Source organism: Tympanuchus pallidicinctus, unplaced genomic scaffold (genome assembly GCF_026119805.1).
Source record: "Tympanuchus pallidicinctus isolate F22 unplaced genomic scaffold, pur_lepc_1.0 scaffold10, whole genome shotgun sequence".
NCBI lineage: Eukaryota > Metazoa > Chordata > Aves > Galliformes > Phasianidae > Tympanuchus > Tympanuchus pallidicinctus.
This window is the reverse complement of record NW_026294619.1, coordinates 13,148,033-13,174,368: the sequence shown is the minus strand read 5'-3', so window position 1 is coordinate 13,174,368 and position 26,336 is coordinate 13,148,033. Positions and strand designations below refer to the sequence as shown.

Genomic DNA, 26,336 nt, shown 5'->3' with positions numbered 1-26,336 from the left:
TTACATAAGCAGTATGATGCTTTGAGATTACCCCCATGCACACATTTTTAAATGCCATCAATTAAGTCTTCTATCCTACATTGTTTATGTAAAAGAGAAAAAGACAGGGAGATCAAGGAGAATACAAAAAATTATATTTTTTTAAGCTACCAGAAATTCAACTAACTATTGAAATATCTTTACTGGTCTTAGAAATAAATGAGATCTCTTACCATCCCTGAATAACGTGCACCAACATCACACTCTTCTTTCCAGTGCAAAGCGACACACAGTAGGGGCTGGGATCTATTCTAGATACAGTGGTAGGCTCTTGCTTTCTTGCTACTCCTTCCGTATTACAAAATTTAGATCATCCTAATCAGCAGATGCAAGCTGTCCCTTACAACCAAACAGCCTGCACTGGGAAGGCACAAAGGGCTCCTGTAAGCGAGACCAATTGTATCCCTGCTGTCTAAACCATAACCACTGTACTAGCCTACCTGAAGCAGACAGAGCTCTGCACTTTGCAGTGCAACAGTGCTGTTACACCTCCCTGACTGCAAAACTCTCTACCTAAAAAAGGATCAGTAGACTTTTATGGCTTGAAAGATCTGCAGTGCATCATCTGAACATATCAGAGAAGAGCGAGCAAAAGAGTTCATGAGAGAGACATTTACACTGTTCTTTCCCGGGCGGCTGGGATTCTTTTTTTAGATAATGGAGAGCTCTTATCAAAAGGAATTAGCCTGGGTGTAATTGCTCAAAACCCATTATCTCTATCAGGATGAAGAAACGCATACTGCATCTTAAGTGAAGCCTCAGAAACGCTATCAAACTGCAAGGCTGTCGGATTGCTCTAATCTCCATGCCATCTGAGAGATCTCAGAAAAGCCACATCTCCAGCACTGGGTGAAAAAGTGAATACCTTCACAGCTGGGCTCCATCTCTATCTGTACCACATGGATTAAGATTCACAGGACAGGATTAAAATAACATCTCCTGCAGCACAGTAATGACCTGCTGTTTTTTCCATTCACCCCACCTTTCCCCCACGAAAAGTGATTTCAAATGCACCTAAACAGACCTCAAGGCTTTCACCGAGATACAGTTCCTAGTTATCCTATGGTGCATCACTTCATTTCCAAAAATCCTTCTGCTGAGCTGCATTAAATGTTTGCTGCCCTATCTGGCCAGTTGCCTAGGCTCTGTCATCATTGGAGAGGAGAGCTTCTATAAACTTTCTGTTTATAGTCAGAGTCTGAAGAGACAGCCAACTGAGTTTGACAGGAAAAAAAAAAGCCAACAACAAAAGCAGATTTTCTATGTCCCCCTACTTTTTTTTCCCCCCTTTCTTAATACACTCCAGATATACAAAACACACCACCATGTTGGGCCAGATGACCATTCAATGAATGAGGCCTGACTTTTCTGCCCAGCCTGAGTGTCAGCATGATATTCTTTTGTGTAAACACAAAGTAATTGGCAAGTCCAGACCTGGAAAGAGCAGTCAAAAGGCATTATCTAAGAAGTCAGAGACAGTAAGAAAACAGTACTCCACCATATAAAATACACTAAATCTACTATCAGCACTGGTCAAAGAGATCTACTTTGGAAAATCTTAACTGAATCACAAGAAAAGCCTCCTTCCTCTGCCCCATCTCTGTTACAGTGACTGCCTCTCTTGACAATGCCTGTTCAGATGATCTCATGGTTATCAGGAATAAAGCACCTCACCCTTCTTCCGCTCCTCCCTTTTGAAGACCAACAGACTGGCATCTCATTCACCCCAGCAAACAACTCACTCCATTATCTGTTTGTCAAAATGAGCTACAGGAATTTTCCTTAAGTGCTTCTGCAACTATTTCTGCTACAACATAAGTAGAAGGAGCCATAACCGACATTAGAAACTAGCAAAGCAGAAAACAGGTTGCATGTGTGATACAATCACAAAATCGTTAAGGTTGGAAAAGACCACTAAGATCACCCAATTTGACTAACAACTCATCCCCCACCATGCCCACTATCCACGTCCCTCAGTGCCACATCACACAGCTCTTGAACACCTCCAGGGATGGCAACTCCACCACCTCCCTGGGCAGCCTGTGCCGCTGCCTCACCACTCTTTCTGAGAAGAGACATTTCCTAATATGCAACCTGAACCTCCTCTAGTGCAACTTGAGGCCATTACTTCTTGTCGTGTCACCAATTCAACAGAGCTATCATTTGCTGCAGACAGCCCAGATCCCAAAGTGCAGTGCTACTTCCCAGTCACACGGATAGGTATGCTATAGGAGTGCAGGGGAAAAAAGGGAGACATACAAACCTTTCCCAGCTATGTAAAGCAAAAGGGTTTGATAAACTGAGTGCCCTAAGAGGACAGAAAACTGTGGCAGCACCAGTCCCAACAGAAACGCCTAACAGGCAGAGATAATACTGAAGACTGCGTTTTAAATTCTTCTGGATGTCAAACAACTGTATCACATATGATCTCTATTTCCTTTCCCTATCACTGACTGACAGTTGAAGATAAAAGGCTAAAGATAATGAAGCACTTTTGACAAGTCTCCAAAGTGCAGCTGGGAGCAAAGGGGGAATGAAAGAAAAAAAGAAAAGCAAGAGTCAACACGCTGCTTCTTCCTGTGTCTTACCTGAAAGACCTGCCCCTGTTACTGATCTTCATTGACTTTTCTCCAAACATTCTCACAGAACTCCGCTTTTGCCCTAACCTGCCAGAACAGTCCATTTAGGCTACCTGGTGACAACAGACCCAAAAAGAGCAGAGACTCTGCAACCGGTATTTAAACTGCCACACCAGACAGGTGATTTTCTGCTGTTCTGCTTCAGAAGCAAATTGTGTTGCAAGAGGAGAGGTTCAGTGTGTTACATTTTAAGAAAAAAAGTTGACAAAGCAGTAAAGCCCACAACTCCAAGCCAAAGAGCTGGCAGAGCTGGAAGCAAGGCTGCAAAAATTTGCAGAAATGCCATTTCAAGAAATATCTCCACATTTTCTTTTGTGGGGTAGAAAGTCACTGGAAAAATATATATATATGAATTCAAATTCATAAGGATTGCATACATTTACCAATATTAAAGAAGTCCTCAAACTGGAATATACAGAATTAAAATTAATACTATTCTCCAACATCATTAACTTATCTGTTATCTTAGATCTTTCCCAGAGCAGTTGGAACCAAGCAGAGCAGCCCAAATCCATTTGCTCTATATCGTAATTTCCTGTGGGCAGAGACCAACCGTCCTCTTTGCTCTGTGTGGAACGTAGCACATCTCTACTATTGAACTGAGCATTCTTCTTTGAATTTAATTGAGGAAACAATCAGTCTAGAATAAATGATTTCTAAATTTGCATTAAGTAAAATCACACCGAGCATGAAAATCCAACAGAAAACAAAAAATCCAAATCTAAGACCATGTTAAACTATAAAAGCTAATAAATTTTTTAACCAGCATGATTTTAACATGGCACCTAGAAAAGATGGGAAAACTGTAAAACTAGGGAAATGTATTTATGTCAGAAGACTTTTTAAAAGATGCACATGTGTTCAAGACCTGGTTGGAGGGGTCCCTGGGCAACCTGGACTAGTACCAGATCTGGAGGTTAGCAGCCCTGCATGTGGCAAAGGCGTTGGAACTCAATGACCCTTAGGGTCCCTTTCAACCCAAGCCATTCTATGATTCTATAAATCTGTAAATCTATAAATTCTATAAATCACACTGCTATATAATTTCACAAAGTATTCATTTTAAAAGGGAAATCTTAGAACACTCCTGGCTCCCCTCTCCCCAAACCAATCTCTATTGTTATCCCTCTTTTCTTTCCATAGCAGCAAACACTGGTTTTCAATGGTGTGAAGCAGACCTCCTTTTTTTTCCAGTTATCTTTACTGCTAGGTAACATCCAAATCCATTAACCACATCTTCTTACATAAGTGCTAAATCCAGTACGGCTTTTACTTTTCATTCATCGAAAACAAACAAAAACAAACACTACAATAGCTTCTGTATGTTTTACCTGCTCAAATTTGGTGGTCCTGGTCCACCTCAATTCAACCCCACACTTCATCTATATCAGCTGAAATCCTCTCTAAAGACAAGTGAAGCCAAAAGGGGATTGGCAGAGGAGTTAAAGAGAGTCACATGCATGCTTTAATAATTCAGACATGAGCCTTACCCGTTACTTTCTCAAAACCTCTAGCAGGGGATCATTTCAACTCTCAGTACACAGAGGCTAATTTCCCAGCAAGCATTCCACTGTTGAGATGAGAGAAGCAACCATGCAGACCTCAGTAAAACCAGCACCAGAGCCAAGCCTGATTGCAAGAGACTGCAGCCACCACTTGGAGCATCCCAGCACTCATGTCAGGCTCAGACTCTCTGGCGGGTTTGGGATCCAGGACAGCTTCACTCCTTTTGCATCTGCTGTTGTGAGAGATTATAGAAGGCAGTGACTAGTCAGCAAGGCTGCTGAAACTGCTGGCCATGGCAGCACGTGGCACTGGCCCACCCCAGCTCAGTGCTTGACAATTGATCTGCAGTTATAGGAACCCATAGAGGGACGGATCTCAGTGTTTATTGAGTAATCCTCTTTAACTGTAATTTAATTATCTAATGGTCCATCTTCAACATGCATAATACCCAAGCAAGAAGCCACATTAGAAATGCCAACAACAGATGCACACAGAACAGGTGTTATGGAACAGGAATAAGCACCTATGTCATGTCAGCACGCGCAGTCGAGTGCAGAAGCATGGCTACTGCCAGTGATTTGGCTGCAGAAGGTACGCCTGGACAGACTACCAAGTAGAGCACATGAACACAGACAACAGGAGGTGTTAGAAATTGAAACCAGAAATGCCTGCGATCTAATTTGGTGTTCATTTCCCTGTATCATCACATTTCTAAACAGAAACATGAGAATTAAAAGATCTGCACAGCTAGGTAGAGACATAAGCAAGACCACAGGAGACAGCTTCAATTCTATCAGCTGGTAACCCTATAGTTCAGGAGCTCAGTTCACTCATCACAGACACCTATACTCCCACCTTGTCTATACTCTTGCCTGCAACCTGGAAAACAAGAGGGCAGTGTCTTACAGCCCCCCCTCCTCCCCCAAAAAACCCACAGATCCAATTAGCACTCAAAGCCAATTTCAGGTCATGCAGAGCAACACTGTTTAGTATGCTAATCTCTATAGAGCCTGCATGTTAGGAGCATAGATATTTTTCTCCTAGACAAGAAGGAACTGTACGCATGCGTGTACACACAGAGCATGATTTAAGACACACCAGGGCTCTTCCTTCTTTAATATAGGGTTTACATAACTAATTCTGTTATTGAGAACAGCAGTGCAAGGTATTTACAATACTTGTTGTGCCTGAGCTTCTGTCATTTGCTAAGGGACCAACTATGAGAAACTCTCCTGCCCCAGAAAAGGCAGCTAATCTGGTCTCCAGCATTTAAAAAAAAAAACCAACAAAAAAAAGCCAACAACCATGAACAAGTTAAATTATCCTTGCCTCAGGAAGAGATACTTTTCATTACAGGATTGTCTCCATCTTGCAAAAGAGATGACTGTTGGTAGGGAGGGGGCAAGAGGAAGGAAGGGGTCTAGATAAGAAAAATACAAGAGATTAGGCACATAAAACAGCATCTAAAAGATGCACAGGGACTCGAGTCAAGGTCTGCAAGAGGGTCTGCATAACCCCACACAAAACATTAAATAAAATTATCCCCAGATGGGTCTGCAAAACATCTGGATCTGAAATAGGCATGCCACATTGTTTGAAAGAGACATATATATCAACACAGGCAGTTCCAGAGACACCAGAAAAAGAAACATCAAAAGAAACAACAGCATTTAAATCAATCAGGTTCCTTACATTAAGAATCTAGAAAATTGAGAATAAGGTATTCAGACAGTAGATGGAACACAAGACACTCTGTTTATTTACTTCACTAATGTTTGGGGGGTTACAAGAAGGAAGGGGACAGACACTTTAGCAGGGTCTGTTGTGACAGAGTAAAGGAAAATGGTTTCAAACTACAAGAGGGGAGAATTAGACCTGATAAAAATGAAAATTTTTTTTCAGTAAGGGTAGTGGGGCACTGTAACAGGTTGTCCAGAGAGGTTGCAGACGTCCAGTCCCTGGAGACATCCAAGGTCAGGCTGGACAGGGCTCTGAGCACCTGATGGAGCTGTAGGTGTCCCTGTTCATTGCAGGCAGTTGGGCTAGAGGCCCTATACAGGTCCCTTCCAAATTAAATGATTCTATGATTTAAAATACAGAAAAAGCTTATCCCATCATCTACAAATTCACAAGACTAGCACAACTGTCTACTTTAGCAGCTAGTCTCAAAGGAGAAAAGATTGTAGATAGAGGGTTGCTGGTGTTGAGGCCTCCAGAGCCACACTATGCTGGGGGTTTGCCCCAGGCTGGGATTAGTGCCACAGGCCAAAGACTCGAGGGCAACTGAAGCATAGCAGGTGTGCTGTGAGGAGATTCACCTCAGAAATTCAATCCTAACCCCAACGAAAATGGAAACGGAGATGTTGCCTGCACACTCCTCCCAAACGATACTTAAAGGACTCTTCATGTCTAACTCTAGAATTTCAGTGAGGAAATGGGAACTCTTCCCTAAGTCACAAACGTGAGTTAAGCCATCAACTCATGTATACCTCAGATATGAAAACCGCCCACTCTCTGCAGTGCTGCTTAACCCTGCCCAACAGATTCCACAGCCAAAAGCTTCTGAAAAGAGAATGCAAAAGCTGAAAACTTGCCAGCAAACACTGTCTCCAAGAGTCTGAAGGCAAATTAGCTGTGTAATTACCTGCCTTCTCCTTGAATTCTACCTCTAGAAAGCAGTTCCCAACACAAAAGGAAATGGCATCGTACGAGGCTGCTGTTTGCTTTACCTAGACCAGGCAAAATGAGGATACTTGCTGGGATGGGTGGACAGGTACAGGCATGTGGCAACACATGAAGGATTCCAAAATCCACAGAGAGCTGAGCTACCTCATGCAAAACTCACACCTGGTGCAGCTCTGCTCCCAGTTACCCTCATACTGGAGAGAAACAAAATCTTTTGTATCTGTCTTTTCTAGAGAAAACAGAAAGAAAAAAAAAAAAAGGAAGAAAGAAAGAAAGAAAAAGAAAAAACCCACAACACGCCATTCTGGTGAGCAAAGTTAACTAGTTCAAGAAATCAAAAGGCTCAACTTTCAAAAAACCCTGAGTATTAACCTTGGGAGCCAAGTCTCTTTGTAACATTTCAAGCTCGCCGCCTCAAGCCCTCCATCACCTCTGAAAACCTTGCCCTGCATTCAGTGCGGATATTTTGTTATCTCCAGTAGCAGAGCAGTGAAGCTCATCAATTCAGTGCCTGGCTGAAGAAGTCAAGCAGTCACCTCTTGTTCCCCATCACGAATGAAAAGCCTTTTTTTCCCCTTTGTATTACAGGCCGGCAAGTTTTCACTGCTTCTTTTTCGATTCACTTGCAGCATTTGCAATAGTATCTACTCTTTTCTCTACACTTAACACTGAATGGCCTCCCTTGTATACACAGTAACACACAGCACTACAGAATGTCACATACACTTAAGCTTAGGAAGAATTTTATGGTATCAGACCTTCAAGAAATCCACATGCAGCCGTATAGCAGAGACTGCACTGCAATGTATTGCTTCTTGGAATCTTAGTATTTGGCATTCAGCCATTAGCTACTAATTTTCAGATAAGCATGCCTAAATACACATCTTAAAATGCTTCCTGTTACTCCCACTTTTAAAAAATGTATCTCAGAAGTATTGACTTCACTGCTGTTGTCGGCATGCTGCATACAAAAGGTCAACATCATAGGTGATAAAAGAGAAAGTTTACACACAAAGATCAGTCAATATGCACCCAAACCCAGCACACTTCAGAAAATGAAACTTCAAGAGGTCAAAGGCAGTGCTCACTGATCAGCAGGCTTTGGGAGGAAAAGTTTGAGGTTAAATATGGGGATACCACATCTAACTTAGGAGGTCTCTAAGCTACAGGTGGTGGAGAGAGGATGGTCACAGTGTGTGCTCACTCTTCCTTAGGCATCCAGCCCTGGCTGCTGTCAGAGGCATGATGCAAGGCCAAATGGATGTTAGGCATCACACTGCTCCCTCTCCAGCTTCAGGAGTGTGGAGGAGATAGCCTTCTTTCCACTGCCTGCTCCTCAGGCGATGAGGAGGCATGAAAAAGAATGGAAGAATCCCAAATGTTCGAGTAATTCTTAAAATAAGAAGAGAGGGAACCCTGGACGGGGCACAAAATAGGAGAGAAAGGCAGGTAGAGAGCCAACACAATGTTAAAGCAGCAAGAAGAGGAAAACAATTTCTGAGAGAAGCCCCGAGGGAAACTTCTTCTCTGTTTCTTCTCTGTTCCAGTCTCCTTGCAGAGTTGTCCCAGAGTTACACTGCTTATGAGACAATCTACATACAAAATAAGGAGCTGTTTATTTGGGTGAAACATAGATTTGTGAAATTATTCTGTAACTAGCACTTATAATCAGCTTACACTGAAACAGACAGCAGATTGCACGCACCCTAGGCATCCTCACATTTGCTGTACTGGAAAGAACAGGCAGGACCCAGAGTCAATTTTACAACTGAAAAAAAAACAAACTCCACAGCTCAACTTCATCCCACCAGAGAGCACGACAGCCATTTGCAGGCTCCTGAATCAGTGCACACTTACAACAGAAGAAGATAACAGTGCAAGTTGCAAATAACCATTGCATCAGCAACAGCACATTGCGGGCTAAATCTCAGAAGTCTTATGCCAGCCACTGCATTAACACAAGGGAAGAACTATTTTAGCACTGACTGAAAAGAAATGATGCCTAGTGCAAGCACAGCAGCTGTCTAACAGCACACAATATAGAGCACCACGTGAACAGAACGTGGAAAATACAACAGCAATTTAGAAATTTGAGGGTGTTAAAAATCATCAGGAAAGCTGCAGACTTGCCCACAGACACTAAAATTAGCAGTCCACGCTTTTAAACAGTGAGAAAAGATTCTCAGTAGCATCTCCTAAGCATCTTTGAGATTTTAGCTCATTTTAGCTCGAGTGCATCTCTCTGAACTGCCCCCTTCGCTCACAAATGGCACTCTGGTAACAGAAGTGGACTCAACACACAAAAGAAGAGATCCTATTCCCCAGAGGTACTTTTGATTAGGCTCAGAAAAGCAACACCAAGAAACACTGCTGTACAAAATACAGAGCAAGTCCTGATCCTTTTCCATAACATGCCACGAGAGGTCAAGGAGAACTATTCACCCAGCCTTAGCAGCAAGGACAGTATGAACCGACATGTCTTCCAGAATGCAAATGCAGAATGCTGACCTATACACAAGAAAATCAGGAGAAAAACACACGTGAGACGCAGCTGCACAACACCAGCCTATACCCAAGAGGTGCGCTTTTGTCACTTAGGATGCAAGTAAACTGAAGCGAAAGCCTGCTCTCACAAGCATTAGCAGAAAAGGATAAGCAGAAATGGCAGCGAATGCTGCGCAACAACAGGAAATATGCTATAACAAAAGCCTGTTTGCTATTAGACAGCAATCAGAATTATTACTGTTGTAAGAAAACAACAAAGTTCCTTGTAAGCACTCCTGCTGCTGGCAAAGAGCTGCACAGAAGGGAAAGCATTTACAGAGCACTACACTTAACCACACGACTTCCGCCTCACCTCACTCCCTGCGTCCCCACTAAATTTTTCAGAAATAAGAACAGGTTTTTAAGAGATTAACGATCTGAAGAGCATTTCCCAGGAGCTTCAGCCAGTTAAAACACGCAACATCAAATTAAGACATTTCAAAGAATCCAAGCAGAAGAGCACCAGCCATAATGCAACACAACAGCAGCCCATAAATGCCTCCACTGTTGCAGTTTTATAGCCTAAGCCCTACAAAGAACCAAAACGTAGGATACAGAACACACTACTAGTTTGGGTTTTGCCTTCCTCCAGACATAACACATTTTATTTCAAGATCTTTGACCCTTTCACAAGGAATAAATAAGCGTCGGATAAGAGATTGCTACAAAGTCTTGAAGTACAGAAGTCCAGTCTACCCCTATGCTAAAAGGAAGCACTCTGCTTTTATCGTACAAGGAGATCCACTTTACTAAAGAAAACAGGTGTTTAAAAAAAAAAAAAAAATCAGTTTAACACTTTCCTAATTATCTTCCCTTGGCAGCTTTAAAGTATTGAGATTTTTGCCTGGCCTTTTCACATTGCAGTACTTTCATCTCTTAGCAGGTCAACACAACAAATTCACTTCCTATCCATCATCTATCGACGCTTAGTACAATCACTAAGATCTCCCAGAATTCTCTGAGATTCTACTGAAAAAAATCTCTACTGATGAAAAGAACCATCTTCATTAATCCGCCTGGCAGATGCATTCTTCCCTTCTGATCATTATGGGAGTTTACAATTCTAATAAAGCTGTACTCACATCACATTATTCAGATTACAAAATCTCTGGAAAAAGAAAGCTCTCGGGCACAGTCCTCTAAATCATCAAAAACACTTCTTATTCCTAGCTGATAAGCTCTTTAAGAAAGGTTATGTACATAGTTGACTGCTAGGAAAGAGACACAGGCATGGCCAGGCAACCAATTACCACTGAAAAAAAATCACCCTGTAAGCAGAACTCAACTGAAACTGTAGTCATAACCGTATTTTCTATGTGGAAGATCCATACTTATACACAGTCTAGTCCAAGCTCAGAGTGATACCCACCAACTGACCATAAGCCAAGGCTCAGAGAGCCTGAAACAACAGCAGAGGTGAAAGCTGCATCCCTGAATGTCCATACTGGAAGTTAATAACAAATTAAGCATCACTGTTGCTGACTGTTTCAGCATTTATCTATCTTTGCAGAAATATGCCATGGTTGAATATCGCTGAAGCACGTACATCAGAAATATCAAGGACAAGCTAAGACCATGGACCACTTTTGGAGTTATGGGAAACACCCTTCAGGGAAGAGTTTAAATTGAGGCTCTTTAATGAAGAAGGAAGTGAGCAGAAGGACAGAGTCCCTCAGCCTGATTTCACAAGCTTCTGCTAAGCCTAGGCATCACTTAGTGCAATGCTTGTCCACATATTGTTCTTAAACACCAGCAATACAGAAACACAGAATCACCACGGTTGGAAAAGACCTCCAAGATGATCTAGTCCAACCATCAACCTATCACCAATACTCCCCCTCTGAATTGTGTTCCTTAGTGTACCACATCCACATAGTTCTTGAACACCTTCAGGGATGGTGACTCCACCACCTCCCTGGGCAGCCCATTCCAGCATCTCACCACTTCTTCGGAGTAGAAATGCTTCCTAACATCCAACCTGAGCCTCCCCTGGCACTACTTGAAGCCGTTCCCTCTTGTCCTATCGCTAGTTACATGGGAGAAGAGGCTGACCCCCACCTCGCTACAACCTCCTCCGGCAGCTGTGGAGAGCTATGAAAATCTCCCTTGAGCCTCCCCTCTTCTCCAGACTGAACAATCCCAGTTCTCTCAGCCACTGCCCATAAGACTTTTGCTTCAGACCCCTCACAGTTCTGTTGCCCTTTTCTGGACATGCTCCAGGGCTTTGACGACATTTTTGTACTGAAAGGACAGAAGAAAGAAAACACTAATTGGTTCCACTTAGTTTCTATCTCAACATTAAAAAATACTAATACACTCGAGCAAACTGAGAATTAAAAGATACTAAGTATGTGAAAAAAAAATCTAGAAATAGACATTGTTGTTTTTCTGTGACTATCACCATAAATTCATAGAGTATTCTGCCAACTATTTCATTTCAGAGCTCACTTGGTTTTAAACTCCAGTTCTGTTATTACTTGAAACTCGTGACAGCTTCCACACAATGCGTAATTCAGCACACATTCAGCAGAAATCATAATCAGAATTATAACTTCAAGTCACAGAACAACTGCATAATCCAGTAGCAGTACATTTATCTAAGCACAGTGGTCTGAGGCAATATTCCTTAGCGTTCTTTAGGCCAACTGACCCACTGGAAGAGACTCCATATCAGTCCTCATTTCGATGGAGGCACAGTGAGGAACCTCTGCACAATTTCACTCTCCTGCAGAGCTAAACAACCCAGACAACCTGACAAAACCTTTGCCAGCATTCATACTTCTGACACTGCTGAGACGACTGTTTAGGTAGTAGTGGATTCAAATGGAGGAAAGAAAAGGCCAGCAAAAGATGACTTCATGTACAGAAATAGACATTCTGAAAGAGGGCAAGAGAAAGATTCACTCTCTTAAAAACCTCAACCTGTATCCATCATCTGAGAAGCAGAATTCTCTCTAAATGAGTTCTATTCAAATTTCTCAGTGGCCATTCACCCCATTCACTTTATCTGTTTCAATACATACAGAACGCACATCATCTTTTCCAATAAGGAGAAAAGCTTTGGCCCAGGCAGGCCAGCTGGGAGACGCTTTCAGGCTCTTGAACCAGAGCCACGGATCCCCACAAGTTCCCACACATGCCCGTACTACACTGAATGTAAGAACCTGCCCTCTCCATGGGATGCAACACAGCTGAACAAAAGCACAGGGAGCCGTATTTGCTCCATTTTGCACATCTTTAGAAAGCATGTCTCCACATCCAAGACATCCAACTTTAATTCAACAGAATACGTTGTAACAGTCACATCAAAATTGGCTCACACTCAGCAGGATTTACCTCCATGCAGGATTGCCTCTGAACTACTACAGACCTCTGTTTTAAGTAATGTAAGGGTAAATGTAACACTTAGAAGTGAATTACTGCAAAGGTTGTACATGCAACTGCGTGAGAGGGATGTAGGGGCTCCACTAAACAGACAGGTCTTCAGGTCACTACCCAAGACTCCAAGGAGGTCTTAAAAGTAGGAACATCAATTAACACAAGCTAAAAAAAAACTCCTCAGCTGTACATATGGAAAACAATTGCCAATTTATGATTTATGTATTTCTAAGGCATGTAAAAGCAACCATATATGGAGAGGTGCAGAGCAAAACAGTGATGTTAAATAGTAATGAGAAGCACTCAAACAACTTCGAAGCCCAAGTTCTTTGCTTACCTACTCAAACAGAACAGGCAAGAGCAGAGCAAACTTCCTCTCAACCACTTCTACGTGCAAGTGCCAGGCACAGCCAAGACACGTCTGGCCATTTTGCATCAGAGATCAGGTACTGAGCTCATGCAGCTATTCATCAAAGACCAAACTTGTTGACTACTGTGTCACTCAGGAAATGCCTCTATTTCTCCCAGACCAGACTATGTACATTCACTTAGAAGTGGAGCAAAACCACTTTTTTTTATTAATTTCACATAAGCCCAATAAGGCCAGCTTGTAGGCCAGACTCATACCAGCATGCTCAAAAGCAGAAACCAGAAACCTTCACATTATCAAACTGCCTGCGATTAGCTGTCCTCCACCACTCCTTCACAGCACAAGGTCTTATGTTAGATATCTTTGTCCTCTAACAACCTGCACAAGGTGTAAAGCCTAAGACTGTTTCATCATATTATCCCAGTTAACGTGAGAGTTTGAAATCTGAGTAGAAAGAAAGAATATCTAACTTACAACTAAGTCCTCCCAACAAGCCTTGTATAGTCAATGAATATAAAGATGTTATAATTACGAATTAAACAAGAGAGTTTGGCAGAGCAGATTATAATAACAAAAAGAGAATAGATAGAAAGCTTACCCACATCCTGGACTTGCTGCAAAACTCCAGAGGAGGGATCTCCTGAAGAGATCCTTCCCCACTGGAAGCCAGCTCTTAAATAGGTCTAGGAGAAGTGGATTGCCTTCACCTGTGCTCCTCTGGCTGACTCACTGCTCACCTCAGGTGATCAATCAGAGGTTCAGGCTGTGATTCAGCAGTTCCCATACAGCCTTCAATACCTTTAATACACACAGGTCCTAAGGAAAGGGTCCTAAGGTGGTCCAGCATGCCTCACTCCTAGATCTTCTATGAGCACATATTCCTATTTCCTCAGACCTAGATAACCTTGCCACCATATTTTGCTCTACCTCCCATCCCATACACTCAAGTCCCTCCCCACCCCTCCCCGCCCCTCCCCCACCCCCCCCCCCAAAAAAAGAAGACTTCATACCATTAATCCAAGTCAATGAAAATCATCATTGTGAAGTAGTAAAAAAGCTTTCATCACCACATCATTCAAAGAATCTGCAGCCTGGGCCATTGCTTCCTACCTTCCAAAGCCTCCGGGTATCTTTCCACCACCCCATGCACAACCTGTTCTTCTTCAAAGGGTACCCCATGACTCAGTGATTGATCATTTCCCTGGCAAACTGCTCCTCTGAACACATTTTAATCCAAGCACCAAGCATAGAAAGTCTCATGTTAGTGGCCTCCTCTGAGGACGAAAGCTCAGTTTGCATTCCAAAAACTGACTGTTCCTTTATGACAGTCACATAGCCAAAGTGCCACAATTGTAAATAAGACTCTAGAACAAAAAGGCTATTGACACAAATTGTCACTCATATGACAGAAATACTCATGCTGTACTTTGTCCAAACCTGCACATACAGAGTTCTCACCCCAATGCACCAATATCAGAAGTGTGATGAAAGAGGAAAATACAGAATGAAGAGAAGCCAGCAATTTACCTGACGGCATACACTAGTTCTAGGAGAGCACTGTAAGGGGAAGAACTTGTCCAAGATAGGACCTGTTAATGCAAGGAAGTCTGGGTATGGAGATGCCTTGTCCTGGCATGTGCATGGCATTAATTTATATGTTACCAGCCTCTGCATGAAGAGCAAAGTGTCTCTCAGCTTCAGGAAGGGAGAAAAATCTCTATATATACTAACCAAAAGTCAACTGCTCACACTAAAGGGTCAGTGGAAAAATCTTTCAAATGACCTTTAACAGTTCCTTGGCAAGCAGCTTTGGCTCATCTCAGTTGATCCCTATAGGTTTACGAGGAAGACAAAGTCTGGAACAAGCACACTCTCTGTGCCCTCTCCAGTGCTGAACAGGAGCAAAGATACAAGCTGAAGACTCATTTGTTCTACTATTTTGGAAGGACAACCCCACCCAGCAACTCTATTAGCAGTGCTGCAGCCGTCCCTTTCAGACTCAAAAGGCAGACACCACAATCAATTCAGACACCACAGCACGCCCTGCAGCCACACGCATCCCGCTTCAGTCCTTGTTTTATACTCTGCAGGAGTCCACAATTAGATATTCCATTTACCTGCCAGTGGCCAGCAGAAATCTTTGCTCAGAAGACTCAGACATTTCAAGATTTATTTGCAGAGCTTCAAGAAACTGGTGGCTTCTATCAGGATTGTTTCCTGGTGATAGCTGCCCCAACCCCACCACCCCACACAGCACACCTTTTTCTCATTCTTCCATTTTTAACGAGCTATTCCCTTTCTCTCTGGAGAGAGTGACCTCCCCCAGCACTCTTTCCTCACCTTGCTTCACCTACCTCTGATTTCTAACAACAGCCACAATTCCATGCCCATGACTCCTGTTATTTTCTCTCTTTTTTTTTTTTTTTTTAAATAAAACCTTCCCAAACCTAGGGTAGTGAGTCATTTTGCAGCTATTGACAGGTGCCTATCAATACAGCTGCCTGCATCCAGAGCTTAGTCAATAGCTTTAATGTCAGTTCAACACTGCTTTAGGACAGAACCATAGGGCTGACGCTTACCTTGCCACCTCCCATCTGCAGATGATCAGTGATTTTTTCTCTGATAAGCTGTCATACTATTTACTCCCTCCCTGATGGAAGCCTGCTCCAGGCACTTCAGCTCTCTAAACCAAGATGTATACACTGCATGCCTCATCTAGAGCCAAACTGTGAGATCAAAGGGAAACAAGGTTGATGCAACAGATTTATTACTCAACATTAATTTAAATCTCCATACGAACTGAATATAAACAAATGTACTCTACATACAACAGAAAGGCTCTTTATGTAGACACAAATTTCATCCATCTCCCAAAACACGGGATGCCACTGGGCTTCACCAGGCTTCTGAAAATTGTAACACTTCCTTGGCTGCCCAGAGAAGCTGTGGATGCCCCATCCCCTGGGGACACTCAAGGCTGGGTTGGATGGGGCCCTGGGCAGCCTGAGCTGGTGGGGGGCAGTCCTGCCCACGGCAGAGAGTCAGAGTTGGGTGGGCTTTAAGGTCCCCTCCAATCCAAACCATCCTGTGATATGGGTAAAGCTGGAGGTTGTAACACTGGGTGCATATTATGGGTAGTGCTCTGAAAGGACAAAATAGTTTGTGTCTGTGGCAAAAACCAGAGGTAGCCATATCACCTGCCCCACCATCTAGCACCCTGAGTAAGACTGGAGCACAGAAAGGAAAGATCAACACCTCATTGCTTATTCTACCGGTTCCCACTAACTGATCATAGTTGGTATCCTGAAAATTTAGGAAATGTCCTGTATTAGCTCAGCATCTGCTTCGTATTTAGAAGCTATTCTTTGCAAACACAGAGGTCACGCTGCTTTTAAAGCGGCTACTGCCAATTCTCCTTTGCAGTGCAGATTTAATAGCAAATTCCACTGCCACAGGACTCACTGTGTAATAATGAAGGGTAGTGTGTCAATAGATGAAACTGAACACATCAATAAGAAGCTGGCATAGGTCCCTATGGATGTTTCTCTTGCAACAATCATTTTAATGCGTGTAGGAGAACAATACTGCTAGAGCTGCTCAAAGATTCCCCACAGCCACGCTGCATCAAAGCCTGAAATACAATGCTAAATTCTCTGCAGTTGGAACTAACAGTGGAACATGCACAGAAACAAAGTCCTTTACACTGGCAATTATTCTTCTGAAGGCTGACAAATCTAAGCAGAATGAGTTTTTGTCAGGACCAGCCTCTTGCTAGCCAACACCACCCCAGTCATTGTCCTACCAAACTCTTTTAAATGGCTACCAATATGGCAAGAAAAGAGTCACTCTGAAAGCATGAAAGCATGCAAACTGCAGTCATGAAGCAAACGCGAAGCAGCACAGCTAAGCTACATCTTTAGGGAAGTCAGCAGAAAGGCAAGCCCGGACAGATCAAGCCTATTAGACAGGAAGAGAAGGGTAAGTTCTCCAGTTTTGGGGGGAGTAGCAGCAGGAGATGTTTTACTGTCAGGGTGAAGGACAAAGGGAGACACCTGGAGAACAGCCTGAGACAAGAGCTGAAGCCAGAGAACAGAAGTTACAAACTGCACATAAAGTTTACATTGATTTTTCAGAAAGCCACATATAAGAAAGATGATACACACTTTGTCTGCTGAAGCAGCAGGCTCTTATGAGCAGATACGATCAGCGATTCACACAGACAACCACACTGTTTCAATACCGGCCAATTTGGAGAAGATAAAAAAAAAAAAAAAAAAAAAAAAACAGAAAAAAAACCAACAACAAAAAGCCCACTTCTCTACACATTTACAGAATTCTGAAATGGGAACAAAAAGGCAGCTTCCACCTCCCCACTCCTAATTCCAGCCATAATCCTTTGACACCTTGGAAGCAACAACAGAGTGCTTTCTCTAGGGACACGAGACTAATTCCCTGCAGAGATTTTAGAAATGAATGCTTTTCCAAGTTGTATAATGTGGCCAAATTTGGGCATTTTTCATAGGAACAGCAAAAGCCACGTTCTTAATGCAGAGTTAACTCCAGCCAAATTTCCAGCCCTTGCTCAAAAGCACGGAGGTGCTACAACTTCTCAGCTTAGCAGCTGCAATGTTATTATTTGTTGGAGACCAAGGAGGGAGAACTGGCCAAGAAAAAAAAACAAAAAAAAAAAAACAAAAAAAAAACCCTGCTTCTTCCTGCTTCCCCATTTCCAAAGAGGAAAAGTTGGAAACAATTGAGCTTTTTTTGTTCATTTGCTTGTCTCCTAAGGGAGAAAGGAGAAAAAAAAAAAAGAGGTTAACCTAGGGTAGACAATCAGCCCTGATAATTTCAGCCTGAAGACTCGCAGGATAATAAACAATTTTAGAGATGTCCCTCATAACACAAAGTACCAAGCAGACATACTACAGGCATTGCTGGCAGCCCTGCCTATCAGCAGCTGTGACAGCTTGCCTGTGAGCTCTAGTCTTTAATTAGTTCTCATTCCTGAAGTTCACAAGTCAATTAATTCCAAAAAGCGTCTTCAGATCCTTTTTTAAAGGAGTAAAACATTGTCCAGGATTCGGTGTCTTAATAACTTACTTATTCTTCCCATAGCTCAGCTAACAATTCAGTTCTTTTACAGCATCCATGCAAATGCCATCTGGCCATAGAGATTATCACAAATTAGCTATTTCAGCTTATTTCAGCTCTTCTTTGTAATTCTGCAGTGCTATTTTTCCACCGCCTCCATTCAGACAAAACACTTCTCTGGGCTGCTCCCTCAGAGCCAGTCACGTAAGACTTCTCCTGCTGCTTGTCTCACTTTACAGTAACAGGCAAAAGCCTTACTGCAACGCTGCAACAAGCTTCAAGCAGCACCAGGGCAAACTTACTAGCATTCCCATACAGCTAGCTAGCATTAGAAGACTCAACCAAGGTGATTAGCGACACCAGTTCTTCACAGCAGCAAATACCAACACCCAAACACATCTGTTTATGTGACAGCCTCTACCTTTCTTCTTCGATTCAGTTTGGGGGTACTTTCTTGATCCAAGGGATGGAACACTTCCCCTGCTTAGAGAGGCTGAGAGAGCTGGGGCTGTTCAGCCCTGAGAAGAAAAGGCTCCAGGGAGACCTGAGAGCAGCCTTTCAGTGTCTACAGGGGGCTGTAAGAATGCATGGGACAGGGCATTAGCAGGGTCTGTGGTGATAGGACAAGCAGAAATACTTTCAAAATAAAGAGGGGGGATTTAGACTGGATAAAAATGAAAAGCTTTTTTCAATAAGGGTGGTAAGGCAGTGGAACAGGTTGCCCAGAGAGGTGGTTGATGCTCTGTCCCTGGAGACAACCAAGGACAGTGCACTGAGCACCTGACGAAGCTGTAGGTGTCTCTGTTCACTGCAGGGGAGTTCGACCAGATGGCCTTTAAGGATCCAATTCAAGCCATTCTGTGATTCTATGATTCTTCAGGTTGGGAACAAAGATCATGCAAGAAATGGCTCATTATTCCTGGCCATAGATTGTAATGCAGTACCCCTAGACAATGCTAGTTCAGTGGTATAATACAACAGGCTTTATCACTTACTACCACTTACCTTCTAAGGAAGCAGGACCTCCAGTAAGGCAGGCCCAGGAGCTTATTACAGTATCTCCAGGAGAAGTCAAAAGGAAAGCATTAGAAAGATATATTTCCATCATGAAAGATATCCTCACTTCATAGTTCCTCTAATGTCCTTTCTTCCAGATCTAGAGACTTGACTGACACCGGCATAACCCTTGTTTTATCCAGTTCTTACTACTAACATTTTGCTCAAGTTCTTCCCAAATTAACTTCCAAGTGATTGATTTCTTTCTGTATCAGGAATAATTCTCATTTTCAGATGTGTTTATTCCTCTGCCTCCTAAGACACAGAACTTCACACAAAAATGCATCACAGAATCAGAGAATGGCCAGAGTTGGAACGGACCGCAAGGATCATGAATCTCCAACCCCCTGCCTCATGCAGGGCCACCAACCTCTACATTTAACACTAGACCAGGCGGCCCAGGACCCCATCCAATCTGGCCTTGAACACCTCCAGGGACGGGGCATCCACCTCTCTGAGCAGCCTGTTCAAGCACCTCACCACTCTCTTTGTAAAGACCTTTCCCTTGGCTTCCAACCTAAATCTCCCCTCCCTCAACTTAAAACCATTTCCCCTTGTCCTGCCGTTATCTACCCTTTCAAAGAGTTGATTCCCCTCCTGTCTGTATGCTCCCTTTAGGTACTGAAAGGCTGCAATGAGGTCACCCCACAGCCTTCTTTTCTCCAGGCTGAACAAGCCCAGCTCCCTCAGCCTGTCTTCATAGGGGAGGTGCTCCAGTCCCCTGATCATCTTTTGGCTCTCCTCTAGACCCTCTCCAACAGCTCCCTGTCTTTCTTGTACTGGGGGTTCCAGACCTGGACAAAGTACTCCAGATGAGGCCTCACAAGAGCAGAGTAGAGAGGGACAATCATCCCCCTGTCCCTGCTGTCCACTCCTCTTCTGATGGAGCCCATTTGCTTTTTGAGTTGCAAGAGCACACTGCTGGCTCATGTTAAGCTTTTCATCCATCAAGATCCCCAGGTCCTTCTCTGCATGAGTGAAAGGCATCTAAAAACAGACAACTGACACATTCGTTTTCTAAAAGTACCTTACTGAAATATGTAACTGTTTCTTCATTAAGAAAATATATACATCTGTTTTGCAGTTAAGTATTCGAAAAGGATTACAGAGACTGGAAAATAACCACCAAAAACCAACCACACAAAACCAATTTAACCCACCAGTTTTTCAGATGCGAAAGCTATAATCTCAAACATCCCTGAGCATTTGTTTATGCAGATAGATGGACAGATATGTATTATTTTTTACATACATTCTCCTCTAATCAAGCATGCAGTTGCATTTCTAAATGACCCCTACTGCTTACTTCAAATCTTGTCGAGGCAGGCTTATACCTCAATTCAGGGATTAGAGCCAAATACAACAGAGGCTACCTAAAGAGAACAAGCTGTTGCCATGTCAAAACGTTGCAATCAAGAAATCCAGAGAACACGGATGAAGAATTTCAGAAAAAGCACCTGTGCTCCCTGAAAAGTAGTCCTGGACCTGAAGAGATGCACGAGAGCCGGAAAGAAAAGGTGACTAAGCAATCATTTGCTAACCTTAACACAGGCTGGAAAAGTAAACACTCTTCTTACACAACTCTTGCTTTGAATCCCGCATCTTCCCCCAGCCTGGTCTGCTCTGCTGAGGATTTTGTGAGGCCTTCTACCTAGGCCTTTAGCCCAGGATCCACCATCTCCTTACCTGTGCTGTCACTGACAAACAACAAAGGCACCGCATCAAGGAAAAAAGGCTGAGAAAACATTTGCCACAGCCAAAGACGTCGGCCATTTCTTGCATTATTTTGTAAAAATCTGAATCAAGTCTAAGTACACACAAGGGATTGTGGAATCATTACGGTTGGAAGACCACTGAGGTCACCCAATCCAACCACCAACACACCCCCACCAAGCCCTCCAACCATGCCCCTCAGTGTCACATCTAAAGGGTTCTAAAAAGCCTCTAGGGATGGTGACTGCAGCACTTCCCTGGGCAATCTGTGCCCACGAACTCTTCCAAACCTCAACTCCTTCCCATCACCTTGGCTATACAGAAATGCATCAACACCTTCAGCACGCTGGTTAAAAGAGACAACTCTCCCCTCTACTGAAGAGCTGCTAGAAAACACACGCTGGCAGCAGCACTCTTCGCACAGTGAGAAGAGGAGCACCTCACCAGCCTCTCACACACTGACCTCTGAGCAGTCGGAGTACCTCACAGAGCTGCCCAGCCTCTATAGCAGCAGATATTCACACAGCAAATACACCACACTGGGAAGTTCAGGGTTCTTCCCGCTGTGCACAAAAGCGCTTTTGATTTTAACAGCACACTGCAATTAAAAAAAAAAACAACCCCAAAGCACAACTCAGAATGTTCAGAGAAACCACAGCTTGACCAGCCACATGTACATTTTAAGTTATTTGGATTATTAGTTATTATGATTATTTGGTCTGGAATTAAAAAGGATAAAAACAGGACACCTTTCTGGATATATTTTTTTTTTCTTTCGGCTGCACGATCTTCAGAACTTCACCTGAGCCCTTGATTTCCTGCCTGTCCTACCAAGCCGTTCGCTTGAGAAATATCATTCCCTTTCTGTTTCTAAACAGGGTTATGGGAATTCCCCCTGCGGAGGATCCCGCAGCCCGGCCACGGGGAGAGCGCTCTCTGGCAGTTATAGAAAAGAATTAGTCATCGCGATGTCAAAAGTACGAGCACCAACTAAGTCAGCAAATACTGCTCTGCTCGAAGAAAAGCGTTGCTGGGCGGGGTGCGGGGGCACGCCGTTAGCAGTTCGCTCCCTCTGACCCGAGCCCGGCGGAGCGCTGGCGGCTGGCGGGGGGGTGCCCTGCGGTCGAGCCCCGACCGCCACCGGGGCTCGACCGCAGGGCAACCGCCAGCCGCTCGCCCCCCGCAGCGAGCACGGCTTTCACCTGAGCACCTCCCTGCTCGCCCACCCCAGCTCTTCACACCTGTGCGGCGGGGCCCGGCTCCCAGCGGGTCGTACACGGCGGCCCCAGCCTCCCCCCTTCCGAAACTTCTCCAGCCGCGGCGTGCGGGCGGCTCCGGCCGCTAACGCCCGCGGGCGGCAGTCGCCCGCCGGAGAACAGCACGGCCCGGTGGCGTGCCCGGCCCCCTTCCCGCGCCGAGCGCCGACGGGCCTGCCTGCCCTCCCCGCTACCTGCGGTCGAGTACAGCCGTGCCCCGGCCCCCTCCCGCCGCCCCCGGGCTCACCGAGCAGCAGCAGCAGCAGCAGGAGGAGCGGGAGCGGGCACGGCGCCCTCTCCCCGCGCTGCCCCATGCCGGCGGGTGCCTCTCCCTTCGCCAGGCGGATGGCGGCCGCCGACACACGCTCGCCTCGCCTCCCTCCGCCCGGGGACCGGCGGCCGCTCGCCTCCCGCTGCCCTGCGAGCGCTCGGAGCCGCCCGCCCGCCCCGACCGGCCGCGCTGAGCCGCGCAGCCAACCACAGAGACAAACTTTCCCCAGCGCCCGCCCTCGCGCGCCCCCGCCCGCAGGTAGCGGGGGAGGTGCGGGTCCGGCCCGGCTCGGCCTCAGCCGCCGAGAAGGGAGGGGAGAGCCCGACCCGTCCGCCCGCGGGCAGCGGGGCAGCGCGGCAGCGCGGAGGGGCGCCGCTGCACGTGGCCGGGAGAGGCCGGGCGGCGGCAGTGGGCTGCCCGGAGTTGCGCTCAGCTCTGGCGCCGCCATGGCGCTGCCTGACCCTGACCCCCAGGCACCGCTGCGCTTCAGCCCCTTCCGCCGTGTTAAACATGTGTGCTCCCTCTGTGTGCGTTTCACTGTTTGCTTCCCCCGCTTCCTTCAGGCCTGTGTGGTGGAGCCAAGTCCATCTCACGGATTTCACCGCGTGGGACACTTCTGTGTATCCAGCCTTGAGCCCCTCTGCCCCCACCGCAGCATGGCTGCTGCAGCTTTACCCCAAGTCCTGCAGCACACCTGGGCTTGGAGTTGGGCTGGGTGTTCCTGGCAGCAGGAAGTGTGTGCTGTGTGTGTACCTGGGGATGGTTATCTGGCTGCGTTTTAGATTGGACTTTGTCATTCATTCTGTCTTGCTTTACAGTAAGGAGGGTGTTGCCTGATAGGAATGAGGCTGAACCTTCCTCAAATGAGTTGAGAGAACTTTCACCCTCCAGCCACAATTGCCTGAGCTCCAGTTCAGGTGAGGTGTGTACAACACACAGCCCTGTCCCATCAGAGTTACTCTGGCTTAGGAATGGGGCTGCAGCTGCCAGCAGGATGCCTAAACCAAACAAGACTGCCTTCATCAGTGTTTATGGTGCCCCTGTGCCAGCTTGTTCATGCCACCTGCTTCTATCGCTCTCCTCTGCCACCACTCAAACACATTTCTTCTGAACTTCTTCACCGAAAAACATCCCCTCTTTAAGCCATGTCCCTTGTGTCAAATTCAGAAAACAGAGGAGATCTCTCCTTTTTACCTGTCCACTTTCATCATGCTGTTTGAACTACTGATCCTTCATCAAACTCTAGTCCAAATATCTCCCCCTACACTCCTTCAGCCTGGCAGCAGCAGTGTATGTATGGGCATAGGTCACTGTATGCACAAGTATCCCGCTGACAGGAGCCCCGTGCTCCCTGCCTGTCCCGTGCTCACCATGTTCCTCTGCTGGGTTGGGGTTACTGACAAGGACCTGCATTACAGGGCTGAATGGCTAGAGCAGCAGATTTCTGCAAGAGGTGGCCTTGGAAAGCCTTTCCTTCTGGTTATGCCATTTGGAAATTCCCATGGTATTCACTGTAACCACCAGACGCAGATATCTGCTTCACTGTTGCTTGCAATATTACTGGCGCTGGTGAAAAGATAAATTCTTGCTCTCCTGAGCTGTGGTGTGGTGTTCTCAACAAGTGTCAGCTCCCTTTTTTAATTTGCCTGTACTAGAAACCCTTTTCCTCCCCATACAGATCTGAAAACAGAAGGGGCCACTGTAACCCCTTAATCTGACCTGTACACATGAGCCACAGAGCTTTTCTCAGCAGCTGGATCAAAGCGGGTTTGTTTGAGAGACAGCGCATCTTGCCTCAAAGGCTCCAAGGAATGGCAAGTGCCTTACACCACCTTACACTTAATTTGTTCCAGTGCTTAATTATTCTTGCTGCTAGAAAATTGCTTCTTTCAAGGTTGAATTTGTCTAACTTCAACTTCGAGACGTCAGAACCGGTTACGCCTTTGTCTACAAACCTGTGCTCCTATCACCTCTCCCTGCTACGCTGAATAGGTTTTCTTTGAAGCCTTGCATTGTATGATTCAGTTTCCAGCCCCTGCAGCATTTTGTGGATTCTCCCATATTTCCAAGTGCTTGTTGACACACAGGCACTGACCCTGGATGTAATATCATTGTAGCCTGTACACATGCTGCACACAGAAGAAAAATCATTTCTCCATCATTATTTGGTTTTCCTCTTCTCACATATCCAAAAATGAAATTAGGTCAGTAACTGATACACTACACAGAAAGCATGTGGAGCTCATCCCCAGCCCTCTTCTCACACCTCTGTTTTCCAATACATCTTCTGGCCACGTGCCACTGATGTTCTTCCTTTCTCACTATACAACCTTGCAACATGGAGTGTTAAAGGATATTTTGAAAAGTTGTGACAATTTTGGCACGTTTGAGATCCCCCAATTGAACTGAGAACCATTTCTGTGAGGCTGATGAATCGCTGGTGCAGAGGCCAGTAAGAAGAGAGCTGGAGCTGACCACAGCATCAGTCTACCTTCCCCTTCAAAGCCGGCTTTCTTCCTTTTTTGCGTGTCCTACTTTCAAATGGATTGTTGCATGTATGTGATTATGTCATTTTTTCCCCTTGCCAGTTCCATTTTGTATACTTCAGCTATGGGAGCCAGACTGAGTTGAAAGCTTTCTCTGAGCATAAAGTCGAGACAAATATCTTCCTCTGTTTTTGTGCTCTCTCCATGTTTATTTATGACATGCAGAGTAAATATGTGGTCAGTTGTTTGTTTCTCAGGAAGGCATCCAGTTTGACTTTCAGCATTTAGCATTGCTGTTGTTGCATAGATACCACATATATTTCACTTATTGATGACAATGCAGGAATGTTTGCCTACATTTCTTCATACCTGGATTGCTGCATAATGCATGGGCTGAAGGCGTCTCTCATTTTGGGGTAACTAGATTAGCCAGCAGACTCTCGGGGAAGGATCACAATTGAAGGGTTATATGAAACAATATGCACACATATGAGCATAAACATGAGCACACGCTGATCCTCAAGAAAGCCACCTGCAAACCCTCCCTACTTGCACAACTCCTCCAGCACATACTTAGCAAGCTTTGTAAAACCTCCCTGCTGACTAAATCAGACAAGCAAGTTGTGTTCCTCGCCTTGTTCCTGAGCAGCAGAGGTGAGATGAGTGCCCACAGGGAGTGTGGGGTACAAGGCATGCAGCATTCAGGAGCCCTATACATCTCTGGCAAAAGAAGGGCCCACTCAGACAAGGCCCAGCACCCTGCTCAGGGCAGGGGCTGCAGAAGCACTGCTCCCATGCAGATTGCTGGCTGCGAGACCTAAGCAGTGGAGCAATCTTGTGGTCCCAGAGCCTGAGGGCTGTTGTGTGGCAGCCATAAACTCTCCACAACAAAGAGAGGGCTAGGCAGGAGGATAGGGCCATGCTCAGCTGCTCTGTCAGCAATACATGTACAACTGGGGGCAGGAAGGAGATCGTCGGCCGCTTCCAAGCTGCTCACATGAGATCCCCAGGGAAAGGGAGCCACAGTGTAAAGACTGTCCTGGAGACTCCTACATGTAGATGTGCCACCCTGGGTCATGGCTTTTCATTAAAGATTCTTTCCTTTTGAGCTAGGGACATTATCCCCATGTGCTGGCCAAACTCCACGTCTCTTGATTTCATTCTGCTCGAGGTTTGCCTGAGATGTTGGAGTGGGCACAATACTCATCCTCAATCCTCATTAAATCTCTCTTTGCTCTACAAACCTGCTGGCATGTTCCAGCCAAGAGGCTGTGGCTGGTGAGAGCCTGGCAGCCTCTGGGC

The 26,336-nt window shown here is 45.2% G+C and overlaps 1 protein-coding gene across 1 annotated transcript in view; it reads right to left on the bottom strand.

Annotated features, from left to right (window-relative positions):
* The window catches only part of PTGFRN (prostaglandin F2 receptor inhibitor), a 65,671-nt gene extending 42,956 nt beyond the window's left edge, over positions 1 to 22,715 (bottom strand). The window contains exon 1 of the mRNA XM_052703658.1: positions 22,525 to 22,715. Within this exon, the coding sequence (XP_052559618.1) occupies positions 22,525 to 22,591 (67 nt within the window). The 5' untranslated portion in view covers positions 22,592 to 22,715. The remainder of the gene's footprint in view (positions 1 to 22,524) is intronic.
* Between the last annotated feature and the right edge of the window lie 3,621 nt (positions 22,716 to 26,336).